This window comes from Schistocerca serialis, chromosome 3 (assembly GCF_023864345.2).
Source record: "Schistocerca serialis cubense isolate TAMUIC-IGC-003099 chromosome 3, iqSchSeri2.2, whole genome shotgun sequence".
NCBI classification, from domain to species: domain Eukaryota; kingdom Metazoa; phylum Arthropoda; class Insecta; order Orthoptera; family Acrididae; genus Schistocerca; species Schistocerca serialis.
In genome coordinates, this window is record NC_064640.1 from 680858318 (window position 1) to 680879277 (window position 20960).

Genomic DNA, 20960 nt, shown 5'->3' on the forward strand with positions numbered 1-20960 from the left:
GTATAGATGAAAAAAGCCATAATTGGCTGACACAGTAACATACTCACCAACAATGTTCCAAAATCAAAATGCAGGTACAAAAAGTGCTGAAGTGGCTACTTTTGAGTCTTGGCGAACCTATGGTTTCAGTAACAAAACATCAACTGGTTGATATGCCTGCCATGCTGGATAACTATTTCTGATAGAGGACTGATTTCCATCCCCATAACATTGCCATAAGCCCTATAGTTGCAATGCCGAAACCAGAAATAGGAGCCATAGACATTCTCTGAGTCTGTCTTCATATTGCTGGAGTGCCAGAATATTAGAGTTTATGCAGCCTGAATCGAGAAATGTGTATCATGTGGGGATGTTGTGATCTGTGCAGTCTTCCCTGTATAATTCTGTTGTAAATTACACTTGCGCTGAATTCATTCTGTATGTTATCTCACAATGTAAAAGTTGTGTGTTGGATTCACATAACATATGATTATCTTGCTGTGAATAACTGATATGTTCATCTAGCACTTTAAAAAATCTAATTAAGAAGTTACTTTAATAGTCCATTATTGTCATTATCAAACTGTATGACATGTATTTCAGTTAACATTGTTGTGTTTATATCTCACAGCTCCAGAATGTTTAGTTCCCATGCAAACAATGCACATGGTGAAGTTAATTAATAGTACAGATAAAACACTGAAGTTAGAACTCCCAAAGCCAGACAGATACCCTCATTGTGAAAATATCTCTCTGGCAACAATTGAATACACAGTATACTATGGACTGGTGACTGATGATGGAACCTCCGATTGCAGAAAACATTTATCTCGTTGTTGGAAAGTGGTATGTATAACTACTGCACATAAGTTATTTCTGTAAAATTTCTGCATGAAATGATATTCTGTATGGTGCATGACATGTCTTGTAATGCCATAGAACTCAAGTCAGTTTACACTGATGAGCCAAAATACAAGGTGCATTCAAGTTCTAAGGCCTCCGAATTTTTTTATAATTAACTACTCACCCGAAATCGATGAAACTGGCGTTACTTCTCGACGTAATCGCCCTGCAGACGTACACATTTTTCACAATGCTGACGCCATGATTCCATGGCAGCGGCGAAGGCTTCTTTAGGAGTCTGTTTTGACCACTGGAAAATCGCTGAGGCAATAGCAACACGGCTGGTGAATGTGTGGCCACGGAGAGTGTCTTTCATTGTTGGAAAAAGCCAAAAGTCACTAGGAGCCAGGTCAGGTGAGTAGGGAGCATGAGGAATCACTTCAAAGTTGTTATCATGAAGAAACTGTTGCGTAACGTTAGCTCGATGTGCGGGTGCATTGCCTTGGTGAAACAGCACACGCGCAGCCCTTCCCGGACATTTTTGTTGCAGTGCAGGAAGGAATTTGTTCTGCAAAACATTTTTGTAGGATGCACCTGTTACCGTAGTGCCCTTTGGAATGCAATGGGTAAGGATTACGCCCTCGCTGTCCCAGAACATGGACACCATAATTTTTTCAGCACTGGCGGTTGCCCGAAATTTTTTTGGTGGCGGTGAATCTGTGTGCTTCCATTGAGCTGACTGGCGCTTTGTTTCTGGATTGAAAAATGGCATCCACGTCTCATCCATTGTCACAACCGACGAAAAGAAAGTCCCATTCATGCTGTCGTTGCGCGTCAACATTGCTTGGCAAGTGCCACACGGGCAGCCATGTGGTCGTCCGTCAGCATTCGTGGCACCCACCTGGATGACACTTTTCGCATTTTCAGGTCGTCATGCAGGGTTGTGTGCACAGAACCCACAGAAATGCCAACTCTGGAGGCAATCTGTTCAACAGTCATTCAGTGACCCCCCAAAACAATTCTCTCCACTTTCTCGATCATGTCGTCAGACCAGCTTGTGCGAGCCCGAGGTTGTTTCGGTTTGTTGTCACACGATGTTCTGCCTTCATTAAACTGTTGCACCCATGAATGCACTTTCGACACATCCATAACTCCATCACCACATGTCTCCTTCAACTGTCGATGAATTTCAATTGGTTTCACACCACGCAAATTCAGAAAACGAATGATTGCACATTGTTCAAGTAAGGAAAACGTCGCCATTTTAAGTATTTAAAACAGTTCTCATTCTCGCCGCTGGCGGTAAAATTCCATCTGACATACGGTGCTGCCATCTCTGGGATGTATTGACAATGAATGCGGCCTCATTTTAAAACATTGCGCATGTTTCTATCTCTTTCCAGTCCGGAGAAAAAAAATTGGAGGCCTTCGAACTTGAATGGACCTCGTAATGCACTGACTGCTCACCACAGGATTGAATGTATACCACCTGGTGGCATTCCAGGAACTTGATGCAGTAAGGAAAGTATACAGGGTGGTCCACTGATAGTGACTGGGCTAAATATCTCATGAAATAAGCATCAAATGAAAAAACTACGAAACTCGTCTAGCTTGAACGGGGAAACCAGATGGTGCTATGGTTGGCCCGCTAGATGGCGCTGCCATAGGTCAAACGGATATCAACTGCATTTCTTAAAAATAGGAACCCCCATTTTTTATTACATATTCGTGAAGTAAGTAAACTAAATATGAATGTTTTAGTTGGTCCACTTTATTCGCTTTGTGATAGATGGCGCTGTAATAGTCACAAATGTATAAGTACGTGGCATCATGTAACATTCTGCCAGTGTGGACGGTATTTAGTGATACATTACCCATGTTAAAATGTAGTGTTTACCAATTATGGAAAAGGTTGATATTGTGTTGATGTATGGCTATTGTGATCAAAATGCCCAACGGGCAAGTGCTATGCATGCTGCTCGGTATCCTGAACGACATCATCCAAGTGTCCGGAGCATTCGCTGGATAGTTACATTATTTAAGGAAACAGGACATTTTCAGCCACATGTGAAATGTCAACCATGACCTGCAACAAATGATGATGCCCAAGTAGGTGTTTAATTTTTTCACGGCTAATCCGCACATCAGTAGCAGACAAATTACATGAGAATCAGGAATCTCAAAAACGTTGGTGTTGAGAATCAATTGCACCCATGCCATATTTCTATGCACCAGGAATTGCATGGTGACAACTTTGAACGTCATGTACAGTTCTGCCACTGGGCACAAGATAAATTACAGGACGATGACAGATTTTTTGCATGCGTTCTATTTAGCGACGAAGTGTCATTCACCAACAATGGTAACGTAAACCAGCATAATATGCACTACTGGGCAACAGAAAATCGATGATGGCTGTGACAGGTGGAACATCAGTGACCTTGGCGGGTTAATGTATGGTGCGGCATTATGGGAGGAAAGATAATTGGCCCCCATTTTATCGATGGCAATCTAAATGGTGCAATGTATGCTGATTTCCTACGTAATGTTCTACTGATGTTACTACAAGATGTTTCACTGCACGACAGAATGGCAATGTACCTCCAACATGATGGATGTCTGGCACATAGCTCATGTGCGGTTGAAGTAGTATTGAATAGCATATTTCATGACAGGTGGATTGGTCTTCGAAGCTCCATACCATGGTCCACACGTTAACCGGATCTGACATCCCCGGATTTCTTTCAGTGGGGAAAGTTGAAGGATGTTTGCTATCGTGATCCACTGACAACGCCTGACAACTTGCATCAGCACAATGTCAATGCATGTGCGAACATTACGGAAGGCAAACTACTCACTGGTCAGAGGAATGTCATTACATGTATTTCCAAATGCATTGAGGTTGACGGACATCATTTTGAGTATTTATTGCATTAATGTGGTATTTACAGGTAATTATGCTGTAACAGCATGTGTTCGCAGAAATTATAAGTTCACAAAGGTATATGTATCACATTGGAACAACCGAAATAAAATGTTCAAACATACCTACGTTCCGTATTTTAATTTAAAAAACCTACCTGTTATCAACTGTTCGTCTAAAATTGTGAGCCGTATGTTTGTGACTATTACAGCGCCATCTATCACAAAGGGAAAAAAGTGGTCCAACTGAAACATCCACATTTCTTTACGTACTACACGAATATGTAATAAACAATGGGGATTCCTATTTTAAAAAACTGCAGTTGATATCTGTTTGACCTATGGCAGCGCCATCTAGCAGGCCAACCATAGCGCCATCTGGTTTCCCCCTTCAAGCTAGACAAGTTTCGTCTTTGTAGTTTTTTTGTTTGACGCTTATTTCATGAGATATTTGGCCCGGTCATGATCAGTGGACCACCCTGTATATAAGCATAGCAGAGGCAAATGGGGAATCATTCAAGTGCTGCTAAAGGCCACAAATGAGAGGTTCCATTGATGTAAGTGACTTTTACAAAGGGCTTATGGCCCAGCACCTGTGAATGAAGGAAGTGGGAAAGCTGGTTGGCTGTTCATGTGCTATTAATATGAAAATCTGCAAAAAGTGGTTGAAAGATGGTGAAACTCTGAGTAGGTGGCAAGGTGTTGGATGTTCGTGCCTCATCATGCAACAGGGAAGTCAGAGGCTTGCCTTTTCTGTAAAACAGGTTAAGTGATAATCTGTAGCAGATCTCACAAAGCACAGTGCAGTTGCAGGCACAAGTGTGTTGGTACACACCATTCATTGCACATTTTTGAACATGAGGCTCCACTGCAGGTGACTCCTACGTGTTCCTATGTTGACCCCATGACACTGTCGACTAAGATTGCAGTGAGTGATGGATAATTGAGATTGGACTTTGGATCAATGGAAATGTGTTGCACAGACAAATGAATTGCATGTTACAGAAGGTCAATGGTTGTGTCTGAATACACCATCATCCAGATGAACAGTTGCTCAAACGATGCACTGTGTCACAGATACAGGCTGCTGGGGACAATATTACACTACGAGGACATTCATCTGTGCATGCTTTGGACTTGTGGTAGTAATCCAAGGCAGCAGGACATGATGTCTTTCCCATCAGTGGAGGCATCTCCCAGCAAGGTAACTGCCCATATTACATGGCAAAATTGTGCTATAATGGCTTGTGCAACATTATAGTGCCACATACCTCCAGAAAGCTACTATCAACTTGTCCAATCCAAAGAGGAACCAACTTGCAGGTGATCATAATGTTTTGGCTCATAAGTGTGTTTTCACCTTCATCCATAATGCATTTTTTCCCCAAACATATAGTCCAGTGATCAATGTAGCCATGTCGCAAGTAAAGATTTCTGTTTTACTCCAAAAATCCTTCCTGAATTTTGCATGCTAGGAATTTAGTCTCATTAGATAAACTGATAAACCGCTCATTAGATAAACTGTAGAAATGTTGTGTGTACTAAATGATAAGTCTGACAATAGATGAAAATAACTCAGAAGTGGTTTGTGTCCCCCTCTCAGTTAATAGTCACTGAGCACCTGCAGATTTAATTTAGTGCATTCAGAATACAGTGTAATTTGAGAAACACACAGATGATTTGTTGACACATGTGCAGATTATTTGGAGATTAGGAAACAGGTACATTGTCTTCATTTTCACATTATATCTGTGACTATAATGGAAACACTGAAAACTATTGCTGTAATAATATATACCTTTCATCACACACTGTACAGTGAACCATCAAATTTGGTTATGTGGAATTAACAGAAAATGCTCTAAAGAAATTAACAGAAAATACGGTAATGAGCCACTGTGTTTACTATGTCATATTGCATGTAAATACAAAACTGGCATTCTTAAACACCATAAAATGAAGTGAATGTGGACAATGCTTATCAATAATGACCATACATGTGAAAAGAAATTGATTCTTATAAATGATAGTAGCACTTGTCCAGTTCTCATTTAATTGCTGGTAAGCAGATTTGTATATTTATTCCACCAAAAAAGAAATGAAAATAAAAATTTGTTATTAAGATTAGGCTGCAAATGATTATGTTCACTGATTCACAAGGTAGGAAACATTTACTAGCAGAAAATTATGTAAAAGAAACAGCAGCTCATCTTTGCATATAGTTAGGTGTTTAGACACATTTGTGAAGTACTGGCACTAAAGACCTAGATGTTGAATGACAAAAACAAATCATATCTTCATCGTCATCATCATGAACATATTACTTAAAGTTTGCAGTGGCAAAAATTATACATATTACTTAAATGAGCATTATTCTACAGATCAGGTACCGGTACATGATAAGACACAAATTAAGATGGCAGAACTGTTGATTTTATCTCTGACTTTGAGGGTCCAGCACTATATTTTATGAAGCCCCCACATGAATAAATCAAAGCCTAAAAATTGTAGCACTGAGTAAGAGAGAGTGTAAATATGTTTTTGCCCACTTCTGATTGGTTTGTAAGATACCAGAAAATTATCAGCAGGGATTCTATCAATGAGCAAATTGCCAACCACTGTGTCACAAATATCTTGATGGGGGATATGTCAGGAAAATATGCGGTTGTATCAGTAATTATTTGAAGCAAGTTGGCATATTTTTTGTGACATATGAGAATGCATTCTCTTGAATGTTTAGAGGAGGTTCAGTCTTTTATAGCCTCATGTTTGGCTTTATAAATCTTTACTTCCAATCCAAATTTTGTCAGACATTGGTGATGTAAAAATAAAGAAGCTGACAGGCTTTGCTTACTTTCATTCCTCAGTCACATGTGACGCAATTTTTTGGGGTAACTTATTACCAATGCAAAAGTTTTTTTTTTTTTTTTTTTTTTTTTTTTTTGGGGGGGGGGGATTGAAGCAGGCACAATGAATTATATATGATTTGAATGCAAGAATGTACTGCAGAAACTTGTTGAGAGAACTGCTTGTCCTTATTACTACTTCTCACTGTATTTGTCCATTAATGAAATTTATAGTAAATAATATAACTCTCTTTCAAGCTTAGTTCACAGAATCAGTACTGTGTATAAGAACAATATACATAAAGACCAAAAACTGCATACTTGGGTCAAAACATTGTCCATTATTCAGGAGCAAACGTTTTCAATAGCTTTCCAGAAACAATAACAAGTTTGGCTACTAATGAAGTATAGTTTAAGAGGAGCTTTCCACTCCATGGACTTGTTTATAAACCAATCAATGTCCATATTATTAAGAATATCACATAACGTGAATCAGACTTCTGCACCTGTTCAGTGGCATATTGTGATATGTGTAAGCAAGCACTGTTATTTTCACAATGCTGGGATATAATAAACAAGAAATTATCTCTTTATTTTAGTATGTGTGCATTTAAATGCCTGTGATAAGTTTTGTAATAATTTCCAATTGAAAACTTCACAACTTTTGAGACCATTTCAGTTAGACTCTCTGAAAGGAACAATTGCACAAGTTCTTTTTTAAATATACATTTTTAGATTTTCTTACATGTTCAACAGTCTCAAGGATTTCTGAATAATAGGACCACAGAATGACAGTGTAGCTGATCTGATGTAAATCATTTTGTAATGCAGAATTATTCACCCCTTTTTTGTGTAGAGTGCAGATTTTATGTGAGGAAATAGGAGAGAATATTTCTGGTTGTCAGTCATGTTTGTGAAAGGGGGCAGGGGGCAAATATTTGAAGGATAATGTGGTAATATGGTCTCCAAATGCAGGATTAGGCTGCTGCACAAATGTTATGAAGGTGTTGCCTGCTTAGAGTATGGAATCAGTTGTAGTAATATTTCCTAGAGAAACATGAAGGTTGTGGCAGAAGTCGAGGTATATACTATAGACTAAAGGAACAAAATACTAATTTTTTTGAGACAGATGTAATTTTCTTTTATACATGAAGTGTGGTTTACATTTGCAGTGTGTCTTACTGTCATATAAGACTATTAATAATTATATTTGTTGTAAAGCTGTCAAAATTACACTTCTTAGTTTTGTATATCTTTTTCTAATATATATAATCTAATTTTTTGAGAATTGCTTTATTACTAAATATGAGATAACTTGATTTAATTACAGGTCACTTTTAACAGAATAATAACAATTTCAAATCTGAAACCATACTCCAAATATGTTTTTATATTAGAACTGAAGAACTACTACAGTGAAATGGAAGGAGTTAATCATATAGTAGGTGCACCAAGAGAACTGAGAACAGCAGCAGGTGGTAAGTTGGCAAAAATTCTGTTTACGTTCTTTATTGACATTTTGAGTTTCTCCTTAATTACATGGCGTAGCTTTTTTTTTTTTATCAAATATTAAAACAAGAGGTTCCTGAAGAAGCCAGTGACATTGTATATCTAGACCAATGTTTGAGGTTCACTTGTAAGAACAGAAAAGATATGTTTTAATTTTATGAAATTTAGAATGGTCTTAGAAAGTAACCAAACAGTCTTCTTTATGTTATCAACGACATTATAATAGCTAAATTCTCATTGGTACAGAATTCATCCTAAAGGTAGAGCTGCAGGATAAATTCAGTTACAACTGAAACAGCTATTAGTTAAACAATGTACTGCAGTTTGGACAATGTTTTAGATATTAAAGAACACTTGTTTATTATCTTTGACAATAAACTCAGAAGCATCATATTTAAAATGGTTGAACTTTCCATATACATACAGGAAAATGATATGGCAGATAGAATGAAAGTAGATTTGTTGTACTTGCCCAAACATCACATGGAAACCACTGAAGTATGACAATCGACAGCCCTGTGGGTGGCAGACAGGCTTAGACATTTTTGCAGAAAACTGGACTATAGTGAGGAATGACTCCTGTCATATATTGATATATTTTTAAAAGTGATGCAGATTTAATTAGACTTTTAAAATGAGAAAAGAGAAGAAGTAGTATACTATGACTGCAGCTTAAGAATCATTTTACAGTGATGAACTGAAAATTGCAGTGATCTGTCCATAATAATTTTCTGTGTTAAAGTTGTATAAAATGCATTCCACAGATGGTACAATTCTTGCTCTGCAGTTGAAATACATTCATCAAATCAGATTGAATCTGAAGTATATGCACATACTTGTCAGTGTGAGTTCAAGAAGTGGCTGACAGTGACGCAGAATTTTTATGATTTAGCCAAGAATTGTGAAGGGATTTGTTCTCACCACAAAAAGGAAGAAAAGTATGATGTGTGAAAACTGTATAATTTTCCTTTCCCATTTCTCCAGACTTTGATGTGTTTGCCACAAGATTTCCTTGACCCAACATAGCTCTTTTCATATGTAGTGCAAAGCTTCCAGATGATCATTGAAAACAAACAAATAACATTAGTAGTAATCTACCATCTAGCCAATTATGGGCATTATTGTGTATGACTGGGTGTGTGGGGAAGTGTGCTCTGCAGTTGTCTTTGTATGTTTTTCATCTTTGAATGAAAGCAGTCTTTTACCCTACATTTCATTTTCAAAATTAGACCGATCTACAATTTACACACCAGATTCCCAAAACCAGCAGTTTTATTCTTTGTATATGTAACAACCACTTTAGTTCATTGTTTTATCTTTATCTAACATGGTAATTTTATTTTTGGACTTTTCTTTTGGAGGTAATTATTAATTAAATGTGACAATATTAACCTATTGACAAATTCTTCTGGAATATAACTATCTTTAGCGGATTTGCTGTCTGCAACATTGACTGTTTCAGTTATTCCTAACCATATGTACACAAAGCCATGAACTAAGATTTCTCTTGAAAGAATGCTACTCCACCTGGCTGCAGTTCCCTCATCATGCACACTACCCACCTAAACAACCGCTAGTGATATGCAGAGGTGTTCAACTGGTCATAAATGGCAAGCCCAAAAAACCATGGTTATCACAATTTTTAGGTATTTTCTATGTGCATCATCTGTATTCTAAGTTGTGTTAACTACTAGTTGCAAAAGAAGTACATCAGGTTTCAATATGACATGATTGTCCACTCCCTTGTTAGATGATTGTTTGAACACCCAGATTGTGTTCCTGTTTTCTGTAGTCAGAGCAAAGAAAAATTTTCTGAAGTGGCAGTAAATGTTACAACTTTCCTCTTAATTTATGTAACATGCTATGCTGGAAGATGAGTGTTCACAAAAAAAATTTAATTCTATCAAATAAGTACAATCATCAAATTTGTAGGTTGTAAATGGATAGAGATTAAGGTATTTTTATATATATAGTTAGGTAGTGATGTCATATAGGTCAGTGCCCATTAGTACAAAACTAAACCACAGTTTATACATTTGTTTGTTTATCAACAATGAGATATGACTATAAAATATCAAACAGTATTTATGTATAAGGAGGAAACCTTTTGAATGTCTCATATTTGAAACAGATGATCCACACTGATGCTCATTTACAAATTGTATTGTTAAAGGACCTTGACACATATACATTTTTGAAAATGAAAAACAATTATACATTTTTACAAAGATTCTTGATCACAAGAATCTTCAGACTGCTGTTTAGTGTAGAAATAGAAGGTTATAAATATGAAAGCAAAGATCTCCAGGTTCCCTAAATATCCAATACACATTTCCCCTTTCCAGGTTTGACTTTTTAATATTATTAATGAGCACTAAACATACCAACATAGAACATCAGCAGAGGGAATTACTGGCTCTGTGCTTTCCATTTGCCTGGGATTGTTACCCACTGTTACAAATCTGATCAGACCAGGAGGCCAACTGAATCAGTGATCAACGAAGAAAAAGTTTTGTATCTGTAAAACACTAAAGGTTGTTGATTTGTCTTTCCTTGTAAGTTTTTTGAGTAACCTTATATTTTTGCTGCTCACCTTTACAGAATAAATACTTTATTGATCCTTCCTGCATCTCTCCAGAAAATTATCCAATGGGTCTACAGGGCACAAAAGAAATCTCTTTTTTTCACCAGTTCAGCACAATGAGTTGTATATTGAAGTTTCTTCAAAGTAAAAAGCATAGAAATGAAAATTTTGCAAGAAATAAATCACTATTTTAAATTTTCAGCTCCATCTCCACCACAGAATGTTACAGTCATTGTTATAAATCCAACAAAGGTTAAGGTGCAATGGCTATCACCAAAAGAACTGAATGGCCAGTATGTTTTGTATGAACTGCACTGGCGAACAGAAGGTATGGTTGCAGGAGTCCGACCCAAAGCACAACCAGTTCGTGGAAATAAACAGCATGAGTCAACAGAATTTCATTCAGCTGATTTAGCTTCACTTTTACCAGGACACAGTTACATTGTTTGGGTAAAATATGTTTTATTCATTGGATTTCATGTTAAAAATATTGTTGAACATCATCTTCTTAATTGCATATTGATCACATTAATTGTATTAGTTTACTGTGCATTTTGTTTTTGTTTTAAGCAGTATTTTAGTTACCATCATCTTAAAGTGTTGCACCTATGGTTATCCATATTAAACTGAGGTGTACATTTTCCTTATCTTTAACAACTCACCTATTGGGGTCACATTACCACAGGTTCGTGCTTACTCAACAAGTGCGCTGTCATACAGTGAGAGTGATACCACAGAAGTGAGAATGTTCCCAGAACCTGACAATATTACACTCATTGATCGAAGTCCGTATCATCTGAATTTATCGTGGAGTTCCACAAGTGATGTCACCAGGTAAGATTTATTCCCATGACAGTTTACTTATAGTTTCTGTTAAACTTCTTCTCTTTTTTCTTTTATGTTAAAAGGCTAAAATGTGAAATGTGAATTGAATTAAAATTTACTTTGAACTTGTCCAAATATTTGTAGAAACAATATAACTGCAGTAGAAAGGTAATTGTAAACAACAAACAAAATATCCCAAGAATACTGAGCTTTCGGTGGTAAAATATGCAACATCTACTGTAACACTGCCTGCTATTGCTACTGTTTGAACTAAGATTTTGTTGTAAGCTAGGGCTTTGTTTCTTGTTTAAAGAATATATTAACCTTTCCATGTAGTATCATATGATCAGATGGAAGAAATTTTCATGGCAATTTGCTGACACCTTTGTAAATTACTTAACAAATTATGTAACAGCACACCATGCCACTTTATATTACACCAAGTAATAAATATTTAGAGCTTCCAAAATCCCTGTATGAACACAAAATTTAACTGACAGGAAGAAGATGCTGTGATACGAAAATGATTAGCTTTTCAGAGCATTCACACAAGGTTGGCACTGGTGGCGATGCCTACAGTGTGCTGACATGATGAAAGTTTCTGACCAATTTCTCATACACAAACAGCAGTTGACCGGCGTTGCCTGGTGAAATGTTGTTGTGATGCCTCATGTACATGGAAGAAATGCATACCATCACGTTTCCGACTTTGATAAAGGTCGGATTGTAGCCTATCGCGATTGCGGTTTATCATATTGCAACATTGCTGCTTGCTTTGGTTGAGATCTAATGAATGTTAGCAGAATATGGAATCAGTGGGTTCAGGAGGGTAATAGAGAATGCCGTGCTGGATCACAACAGCCTCGAATCACTAGTAGTCGAGATGACAGGCATCTTATCTGCATGGCTGTAATGGATCGTGCAGCCTTGCCTCAATCCCTAAGTCAACAGATGGGGACGTTTGCAAGACAACAACCATCTGCACAAACAGTTTGACAACGTTTGCAGCAGCATGGACTATGAGCTCGGAGACCATGGCTGCGGTTACCCTTGACACTGCATCACAGACAGGAGCGCCTGCGATGGTGTACTCAACGATGAACCTGGGTGCACGAATGGCAAAACGTCATTTTTTCTGACGAATCCAGGTTCTGTTTATGGCATCATGATGGTCGCATCCATGTTTGACGACATCGCAGTGAATGCACACTGGAAGCGTGTATTCGTCATCACCATGAAATGAAATGTCGTGTGACGAGGGCCTCCCATCGGGTAGACCGCTCGCCATACTGGCATATAACTCGGTGTGATGGTATGGGGTGCCATTGGTTACATATCTCAGTCACCTCTTGTTTGGATTGGATTGGATTGTTTGGAGGAGGAGACCAGACAGTGAGGTCATCAGTCTCATCGGATTAGGGAAGGACGGGGAAGGAACTTGGCCGTGCCCTTTCAAAGGAACCATCCCGGAATTTGCCTGAGGCAATTTAGGGAAATCACGGAAAACCTAAATCAGGATGGTCGGACGTGGGATTGAACCGTCACCTCTTGTTTGCATTGTTGGCACTCTGAACAATGGACGTTACATTTCAGATGTGTTACGACCCATGGCTCTACCCTTCATTCGATCCCTGTGAAACCCTACATTTCAGCAGGATAATGCACGACCGCATGTTGCAGGTCCTGTACGGGCCTTTCTGGATACAGAAAATGTTCAACTGCTGCCCTGGCCAGCACATTCTCCAGATCTCTCACCAACAGAAAATGTCTGGTCAAAGGTGGGCGAACAGCTGCCTCGTCACAATATGCCAGTCTCTACTCTTGATGAACTGTGGTATCATGTTGAAGCTGCATGGGCAGCTGTACCTGTACATGCCATCCAAGCTCTGTTTGACTCAATGCCCAGGCGTATCAAGGCTGTTATTACAACCAGAGGTGGTTGTTCTGGCTACTGATTTCTCAGGATTTATGCATTAAAATTGCATGAAAATGTAGTATAAAATATTTGTTCAATGAACACCCGTTTATCATCTGCATTTCTTCTTTGTGTAGCAATTTTAATGGCCAGTAGTGTATAACACAAGAACACATCTGTAAGTCCTTAGGTATGAAGATATCCGGGTCCGTGTGCCAGGGTGCCAGAGATGGAGAAAATTTATAGATGCAGTTCTTGACTTGTTGCTGTAGGGTTGGAGGGTCTCACAGCATTAGATCACGTTGCTGTCCACAAAATTCCAAAGTAAGTCTTAGTGGTTCACCATACACAAACTCCACAGCAGAAGCTCCAATATTGGGTTTAGTTGCAACACATAGTCCCAGTAACATTAGTTAAAGTATGATGCCATTTTTCTGACATCTTCTTACTTGGCTGGTGAAAGCTGGTAGTGTCTTTGGTCAGTTGTGACACTGGTGTGACATCTGAATCAAGAGATATAAGTTTTTAGGAAATTATGTGCCACTGTTTCTGATGAAATGTCCATAATAGGAATTGCTTACACCCAGGGGGTAGAGCTGTCATTAGCCACAAGAATGTATCTAAAACCTTGTACAGGAGTGAGAGGGCCTGCCGGTTGATGTGGTGTGTCAAAAATGCTGTGTAGGCTCATTGAAAGAACGCACAGGTTTTTGGACATAGTGCCCCACAGTAGCCATTTGACAAATCAAACAATTCTTCACCTGTGATCTACAGTTATGCTTGACACCTGGCCATACATACCTATCAGTCACTATTAGTATTGTGCAGTTGGCTCCAGAATGTGTGTGTCTGTGGATATAATTAGGAACTTGTTTCCAAAAAACCAGCAGAACAAGAGAATGAGGTAGGTTTTGGGAAGTGTCATACCACACTAGGGACTTGTGCATTGGAAGTTTATTTAGCTGTAGCCCAGTAATTTTGTCCATGATAACCTTCTGTAATTCCACATCAGAGTCATATGCCATTGCCAACCACTTGAAGTTGATGTCCATGGAAACTGCATTAATTTTAGAAAAATAGTCAGTCACAACATTGTCAGCCCCATACACTGCAGATGTCGGTAGTAAATTGACTGATGAATTCCAATTGGCAGAACTGTCTTGGCAAGGATTCATGTGGTGCTTTGAACGCAAAAGAAATAGGTTATGACTGATGAAAAGTGAGAAGATGCATGCCGCCACATGTGCTCTGAAATGCGTAATGGATGCTATCATAGTGCAATGTTGTCGTTACTGGGAGCTCTTCCTACAGAAATAATGTTTACTCACCTTGTGATTTTTATCTTCTGCAATCTAGTTCACATGACTTTCCTGTTAAAAAGGAATGATATTCATCTACTGGAAAAGCTATAGTAGAACCAGTTGCATTATATGAATCCAGCAGGTGCAACAAATGCTTTTCAGTATCAGATTAACTGAGTGATTAACTGAAAGATAGTTTGTGTGTGAAAACTTAGATATATTGGCACTTGTTTGACACAAAAACCCTGGAAAGCCTGTGCTAATCTTCAGTTCTAGTTTCAACCTCCACATTCAACTATAGTCACTTGTAACAGCCAGTTTATTGTTACCAAAGGTATTATCAAATGAATTATCTGTGAGAGAATGCTCACTCAAATATTACACAGTTTTACCACTACAAATGTTCAGTTTGTCCTCATGGCATGTACAACATACCACATGGATTTTGGATTTTCAAAAGTCACAGTTTACATATTAAAACTGGAATTTCAAGTGTTCATTTTTCTCACAAGTTCACATCCACTTTGTGGCACTTCATTGTTAAATTTTAATCATTATTTTGCAAAGTTATCACATGTATTCAGAGCGCCTTATATCCGAACCTGAACTTGCTGATGGCTGAACTTCAAACAGATTATTTAGACTTCACAAAGCAATCCTTTAGCCCACAAAAGATGTGCAAATGTACTGTCCTCTGATTGGCTGATACACATCATAGCTAATTCAAGGTTAGTATTAAACTGTGCAGTCCCATATCTTTTATATTTTACCAATCTGTACTTAATAGTTTTTATGAAAAATTTGCTAAATGAACAATTTTAGAAATTCCAGCAATATCAGAATAACTTTTAAGGCCACAGTCATAACTACTTGCAGCTAGCTGCTGGATCAGAGTACATCTGTCATGTGATAATCATGCCTTCTTGTCTGAAGCTCTGCCTGCTAACATATCTTACTCAATGTAGGTACAATATGAAGTACTACGCCTCAGCAGGAGCACCTTAGTTTGTGACTGGAACAGTTTGTGAAAAAGAAAAACAGCCAAAGTGCTGCCACGCACCTCAAATTTGCCACCACTATCACTGCTGGGCTAACATCTACTACAATGGCAAGAGGCACAGAATGGACAGGGTGGGCTAAAAGGATGTTGTCCCTTAAACTGGATTTGACACTGCCAAATGCCTGTAACATTTTTTTAAGTCGAAGGGATGAGGTTTCCTCTTGAATTTACTTCTGACAGTGAGGCTACCGCTGAGGAAGGTGGCATCTATAGAAGCTCACCATGCCAACAAAATGTTGTAGCTGTTTGAAGGTATCTTGAATAAGTACAGACTGAATTATTTCAGCTTTATGCTGCAAAAATGTGATGCCACAAGAGGTAACCAAACAGCCTAAGAATTCCATCTTTCTCTTCCTGAGAACACATTTGTTCATTTGGAACCTGTTCTTTGAAAGTCTATCAAAAATCATTTGTAGATGTCTTGTCATGTTCTGATGTCAATTTTGAGAAAACTGACTAACATCATCCAAATACACAAAACAACAGGGCAGACCACTGAACACTTCATCGATGAAATGTTACAACTTCTAGGAAGCATTCTGGAGTTCAAATGGTGTGATCACATCTGGTTTTTACATGTCTACAGGTGTCACAGGAAACTAGTGGTAGCCTTTCTTGAAATCAAACACATAGAATATATGTGCACCTACTAATGCTCCTGTAAAGTCCTGTATGTGGGACACTGGGAAAAGTTTGGAGGTGTATGTGCATTCAAAGCGTGATAGTCAACATGAGGTCACCAGAATTATATCGCATAAAACATTCACCAGATGTACCAAGTAAACAGTTTTGTTTGCAACAGAAGAAATAAACTCACAGATTTGGGATGAACACAATAACTAATGTCTGAAGAACAAAAATAGAAACTTTCATAACTTAGTGAATGTTCAAATAAGTTCCAAAACTTAACAGTCACACGGTTGTGTAGGAGAAGTAGCAAAACAGAATAACAAGTCCTCTCCACTCGGCAGTGTCCGTTGGCCAGTCCCACTTCATGGTGAAGACAAAGAGTAGAAGGGCTGGTCATGGTAAAGTGTTGTCCAGGCAAGATCTCCCCCAATAAATAGTTGTCTCATGAACTAACACTTCCGTTTGATTGACTCAGACTCATTTTTGATGGAGGTAGGAAATAGTTCGACATGTGCATACTGATTGGAGTTGCATGTGCACCTCAGAGCTTCTGTTGGCAAGGCTATTGGTGTTGTCCTCCGTTGATCTGCTAGTAAGCTGGCTGGCATGAGTTTCTGCCCTGCACAAACTGGAGTACCATTGCTGTAATGTATGTTGTGGGAGCTGCTGTTGGTGCCTGTTGCCTTGTTGTCACGGCAACCAGGATCCATCCTTTTTCTTTACCAAGTATATGGGAGACATCCACAGGCTGTCAGAGTGGCAGTTAACACTTATGGTTAATAATTCTTTGAATTCTTTTTTTGCTGCAGCATATTTTTCTGGCACTAACGTGCAAGCTTTGAAGGCAACTGGTGGTCCTGAAGTAGAGGGAATGTGGTAGCTATTGTTGTATGTGGCACCAGTGACGGGTGCAGATTGCTGTTTAATGACTGCCAATGTAGCTGAACAGACAGAAGAGGGCGAAATGTTTCCACTTAAGCTCTGAATTTCAGCTTGAACCTTCTCCAGGTCTCTGATTCTTTCATGATAATTTGTTGTAAGTTCACACTGTTGTACGAAGTTCCTCTCTCAACAAATGTTTAGTGTTGAGATCAGAACCTCTTAAATCTAATGCAGTTGTCACTGCACCTGAAGCAGAGATGTGATTCAGTGCATCAGGGCTCCTGGAAGAACCCATAGTCCATAAACAGTCTCGCCATTCATGTGAATTTGAGCTTTCTGGATAGGACACATTGTTGTGTGGCAAGAATGGGCTCAGTGACATCAGTAACCAGGAAAGTCCCCTTAATTATGTCTAGAAACCCATCTTCACCACTTCAATACATTTTCCAAAAGTGGGAACTTTTTAGTTTTAGCTGTAGTGAGTAAGAAAGTAATTGAAAATTTATTTTCTAGTCTTACTGGCAGAATATACAGCTGGCTAGTGTAGCCAAGCGGTTCTAGGCGTTACAGTCTGGAACCGTGCAACCGCTACGGTTGCAGGTTCGAATCCTGCCTCAGGCACGGATGTGTGTGATGTCCGTAGGTTAGTTAGGTTTAAGTAGTTCTAAGTTCTAGGGGACTGATGACCTCAGCAGTTAAGTCCCATAGTGCTCAGAGCCATTTGGACCATTTTTTTGAAATAGACATCTGACCCTGAATCGATTAAATATGTTTATGAAACAAGTGCCCTGGACATACAAGTGACATGGTCCACTGAGACTGCTAGTAACAGACTGTTGATTTGGCATTTGTGAGACACTTACATTGCCAATAGTGAGAAGGAACCTGTCTTCTGGAGTTAGTTCGGCAGAAGTTGACTCCACGTCATACGAAGCAGTAGACCGGTGTGTACTTTGACTTTGGTTGTTAGGCACTTCAGTTCAAAGTGACTGATCATGCCTGTTCGTAGTTTTGTTGTTTGGATAGCTGCAAGGACTTGTGCCTCGGGTGTTGTGCTCTGGACTTTCATGAGTTGCTGCTTTCTCTGTAGCTTGTTTGAACTGCTGCTGGATAGTGCTCAAGTCTTGCTGGAGTGAGCTGACTCATTTAGGTAGTGGGAGCTGCTACCCTCTAGCAGTGCCTGCAGTAACTAAACCTATGGTGCCGTTACCAGTTTATGGGGCCCTCACCATGTCATCATATGCATTTGGTCAGTTACCAGCAATCGAAAATCCTAGTCCATGGTGTTATTTGAAATCACAGCACTTTTAACCCTTTTGGTGCTGTGGGCTACACCATTCCCCAGGTGTTGTGGGACATGTATATGCATGCCACTTGGTTTTTCCTACATGCTATGGATGTCTGAATGTGCCCTGAGCTGCTGACCTCTCATTACTGCGGACAAGTTACTTCTATATCTCAGTGAATAAAAACATTTCAAGTATTTATCATATGACATATGTGCCTCATTGCAGTCTATATTTGCTGGAAATATCATTTAAATATCTTGAATCATTTATGAGGTATGATTATCATTGTGACCACATGATGTGCAATGTGTAAGGACATGAGAGGGCATGTCACACACAAGTGCCCTTCAGATATAATATCCAACACCTTGAGAAAGAAATGAGATATCATTCTGCTCTCAATTTTAAATAAAATTTTGGTATCTTACCTACATTTCATTCACTGCAGTTTTTCAGCTAACATGAACCATATGCCAAATTTGCACACTGCATATCTTATCTACATTTCATTCACTGCAATGTACAAGCTAAAATTAACCATGTGCGAAGTTTACACAAGGAGTTTTTCCCTCTGTGAACTCTTTAAAATTTTGTGCAATGTTTTACTTAATTTGATGCAGCACAGTAAGTGTGATGGATAATGGAAAGGAATTCAGTTCTTTATTGAATGGATATGTCAGACTGTAAGATGTGCAAAAATCAATTTTTTCATATTAGCCACAATGCTGTCTCTGAGCACCGGCACCAGCATTTTGTGAGCAGTACAGCCATAACAAAAGCCATCTCAGAACAGATTGTAAAGAGCATGTCTTTAACAGTGAAAGGATTAATAGCGAAAGGCAACTGATTGAACCACACTTGTTTTAATGTTGCCTTGGAAACTTCAGGTTCTGTGACTAGTGTTCTTAGGTGATGCCAGAATTCTAGATGGAAATTTTTCACCTATAACCTCACTTTTAAAAATTTGCTGAACACTAAGTCTCTTGATTTGTCAACACTATGAACACGTAATCTTTAAGGTGTGCATACATGCTCACATAGGTTGTGTAATGGATAATGTCTGATGGTAACAGAGTAGTCTGAGTGTCTAAAGCACTGATGGCCAGGACAAATTGTAGACTGTCACCACATACACCACAGGCAGCAAACAAAAGTTCCACTGGTTTGAACCACAGGTCTGGTTGCTATGGTATGTGCAGCAGAACAACGATTTTACTTTCCGGTGTAGAGAACATGAAATTAACTGATAAATTGTCCATGGGCTACATATCATGCAAATTATCTGGCAATCATCCATCATTTGGGACCACTAGAAGAATAGGAGCTACAACCACTTCCTCCAAATTGCACAATAACTGCTCTGATGAGATGGAATCCATTGTAGCTAGCATAGTATCCTCACACTTATTGTGTTTCTCATGATACATGGCTTTCTATGAGGTCACCATTTGTGGGAAACATCAATGCACAATAAGTACAGTGTGTACTGGTTGATATTAAAGCCACACACTTTATTAACATTCTGTCAGAGATGTGTGAAACACAACAGCAGAAATCACTCAAAGAAAACATGGCAGTCCACAACGTAGGAAAACAGAGAGCATAAAAGCAGATATAATTTACACTTCACAACTCCAGAGATAGTTTTTGACCAATTGTGTCATCACAATTATATTATTTTATTTACTAAATATAAAACTAATATTGCACATAGTCCCTCCTTCTGGCAATATTGTATCAAATCCAATTTCTCTGCAAATTTAACACTGTACATGCTTGCATTAATTACCAGGAGAAACAACAATAGCTTTCCACTAATTGTCTCTCCACAATGATATCATTTTATTTATTAAAATTTAAAACTAATATAGCATATGGTCCCTTATTATTGCAATATTGTACCAAATTGAATTTCTCTATAAATTTAACAATATACAGGTGAAAGCACACTTTGTAAGACATACTCTTATCTTGTATTCGACAATAAAAAATATTCAACATTTAGAATTTACAGGTACTAACTGAAAAAAACTAAACCAACACCAAAAATTACTTTTTTATAAAGTTGACAGAAATAGACCATACTATTGCTTTATGTGTACCAAATAGGTTTTCAAATTAACCTTGAATGTTAAAATTCCATTAAATTACTAAATTTATTGGCAGAAATTTTTTCCAAGTGGACTTTGAATTTTATAGGTAAAATATAAAATATAATCTTGCTTTTATTTTACTATGTATTTGTACTTTAATCACAGAAGTTTGTTTTCAGGCACATATCATGCCACTATTATTTAATACTGTGGATCCATCATGAGGGTATTGGGGCAGTATGATTCTTAGAATGAAAAGGCATTAGAAAAAAATCCAAAATG

The 20960-nt window shown here is 38.3% G+C and overlaps 1 protein-coding gene across 1 annotated transcript in view; it reads left to right on the forward strand.

Moving 5' to 3' along the window:
• LOC126470562 (proto-oncogene tyrosine-protein kinase ROS) overlaps positions 1-20960 on the forward strand; it is a 564149-nt gene that overhangs the window by 458238 nt on the left and 84951 nt on the right. Inside the window, exons 25-28 of the mRNA XM_050098499.1 lie at positions 611-825; positions 7921-8068; positions 10886-11133; positions 11369-11517. Of these exons, the coding sequence (XP_049954456.1) occupies positions 611-825; positions 7921-8068; positions 10886-11133; positions 11369-11517 (760 nt within the window). The remainder of the gene's footprint in view (positions 1-610; positions 826-7920; positions 8069-10885; positions 11134-11368; positions 11518-20960) is intronic.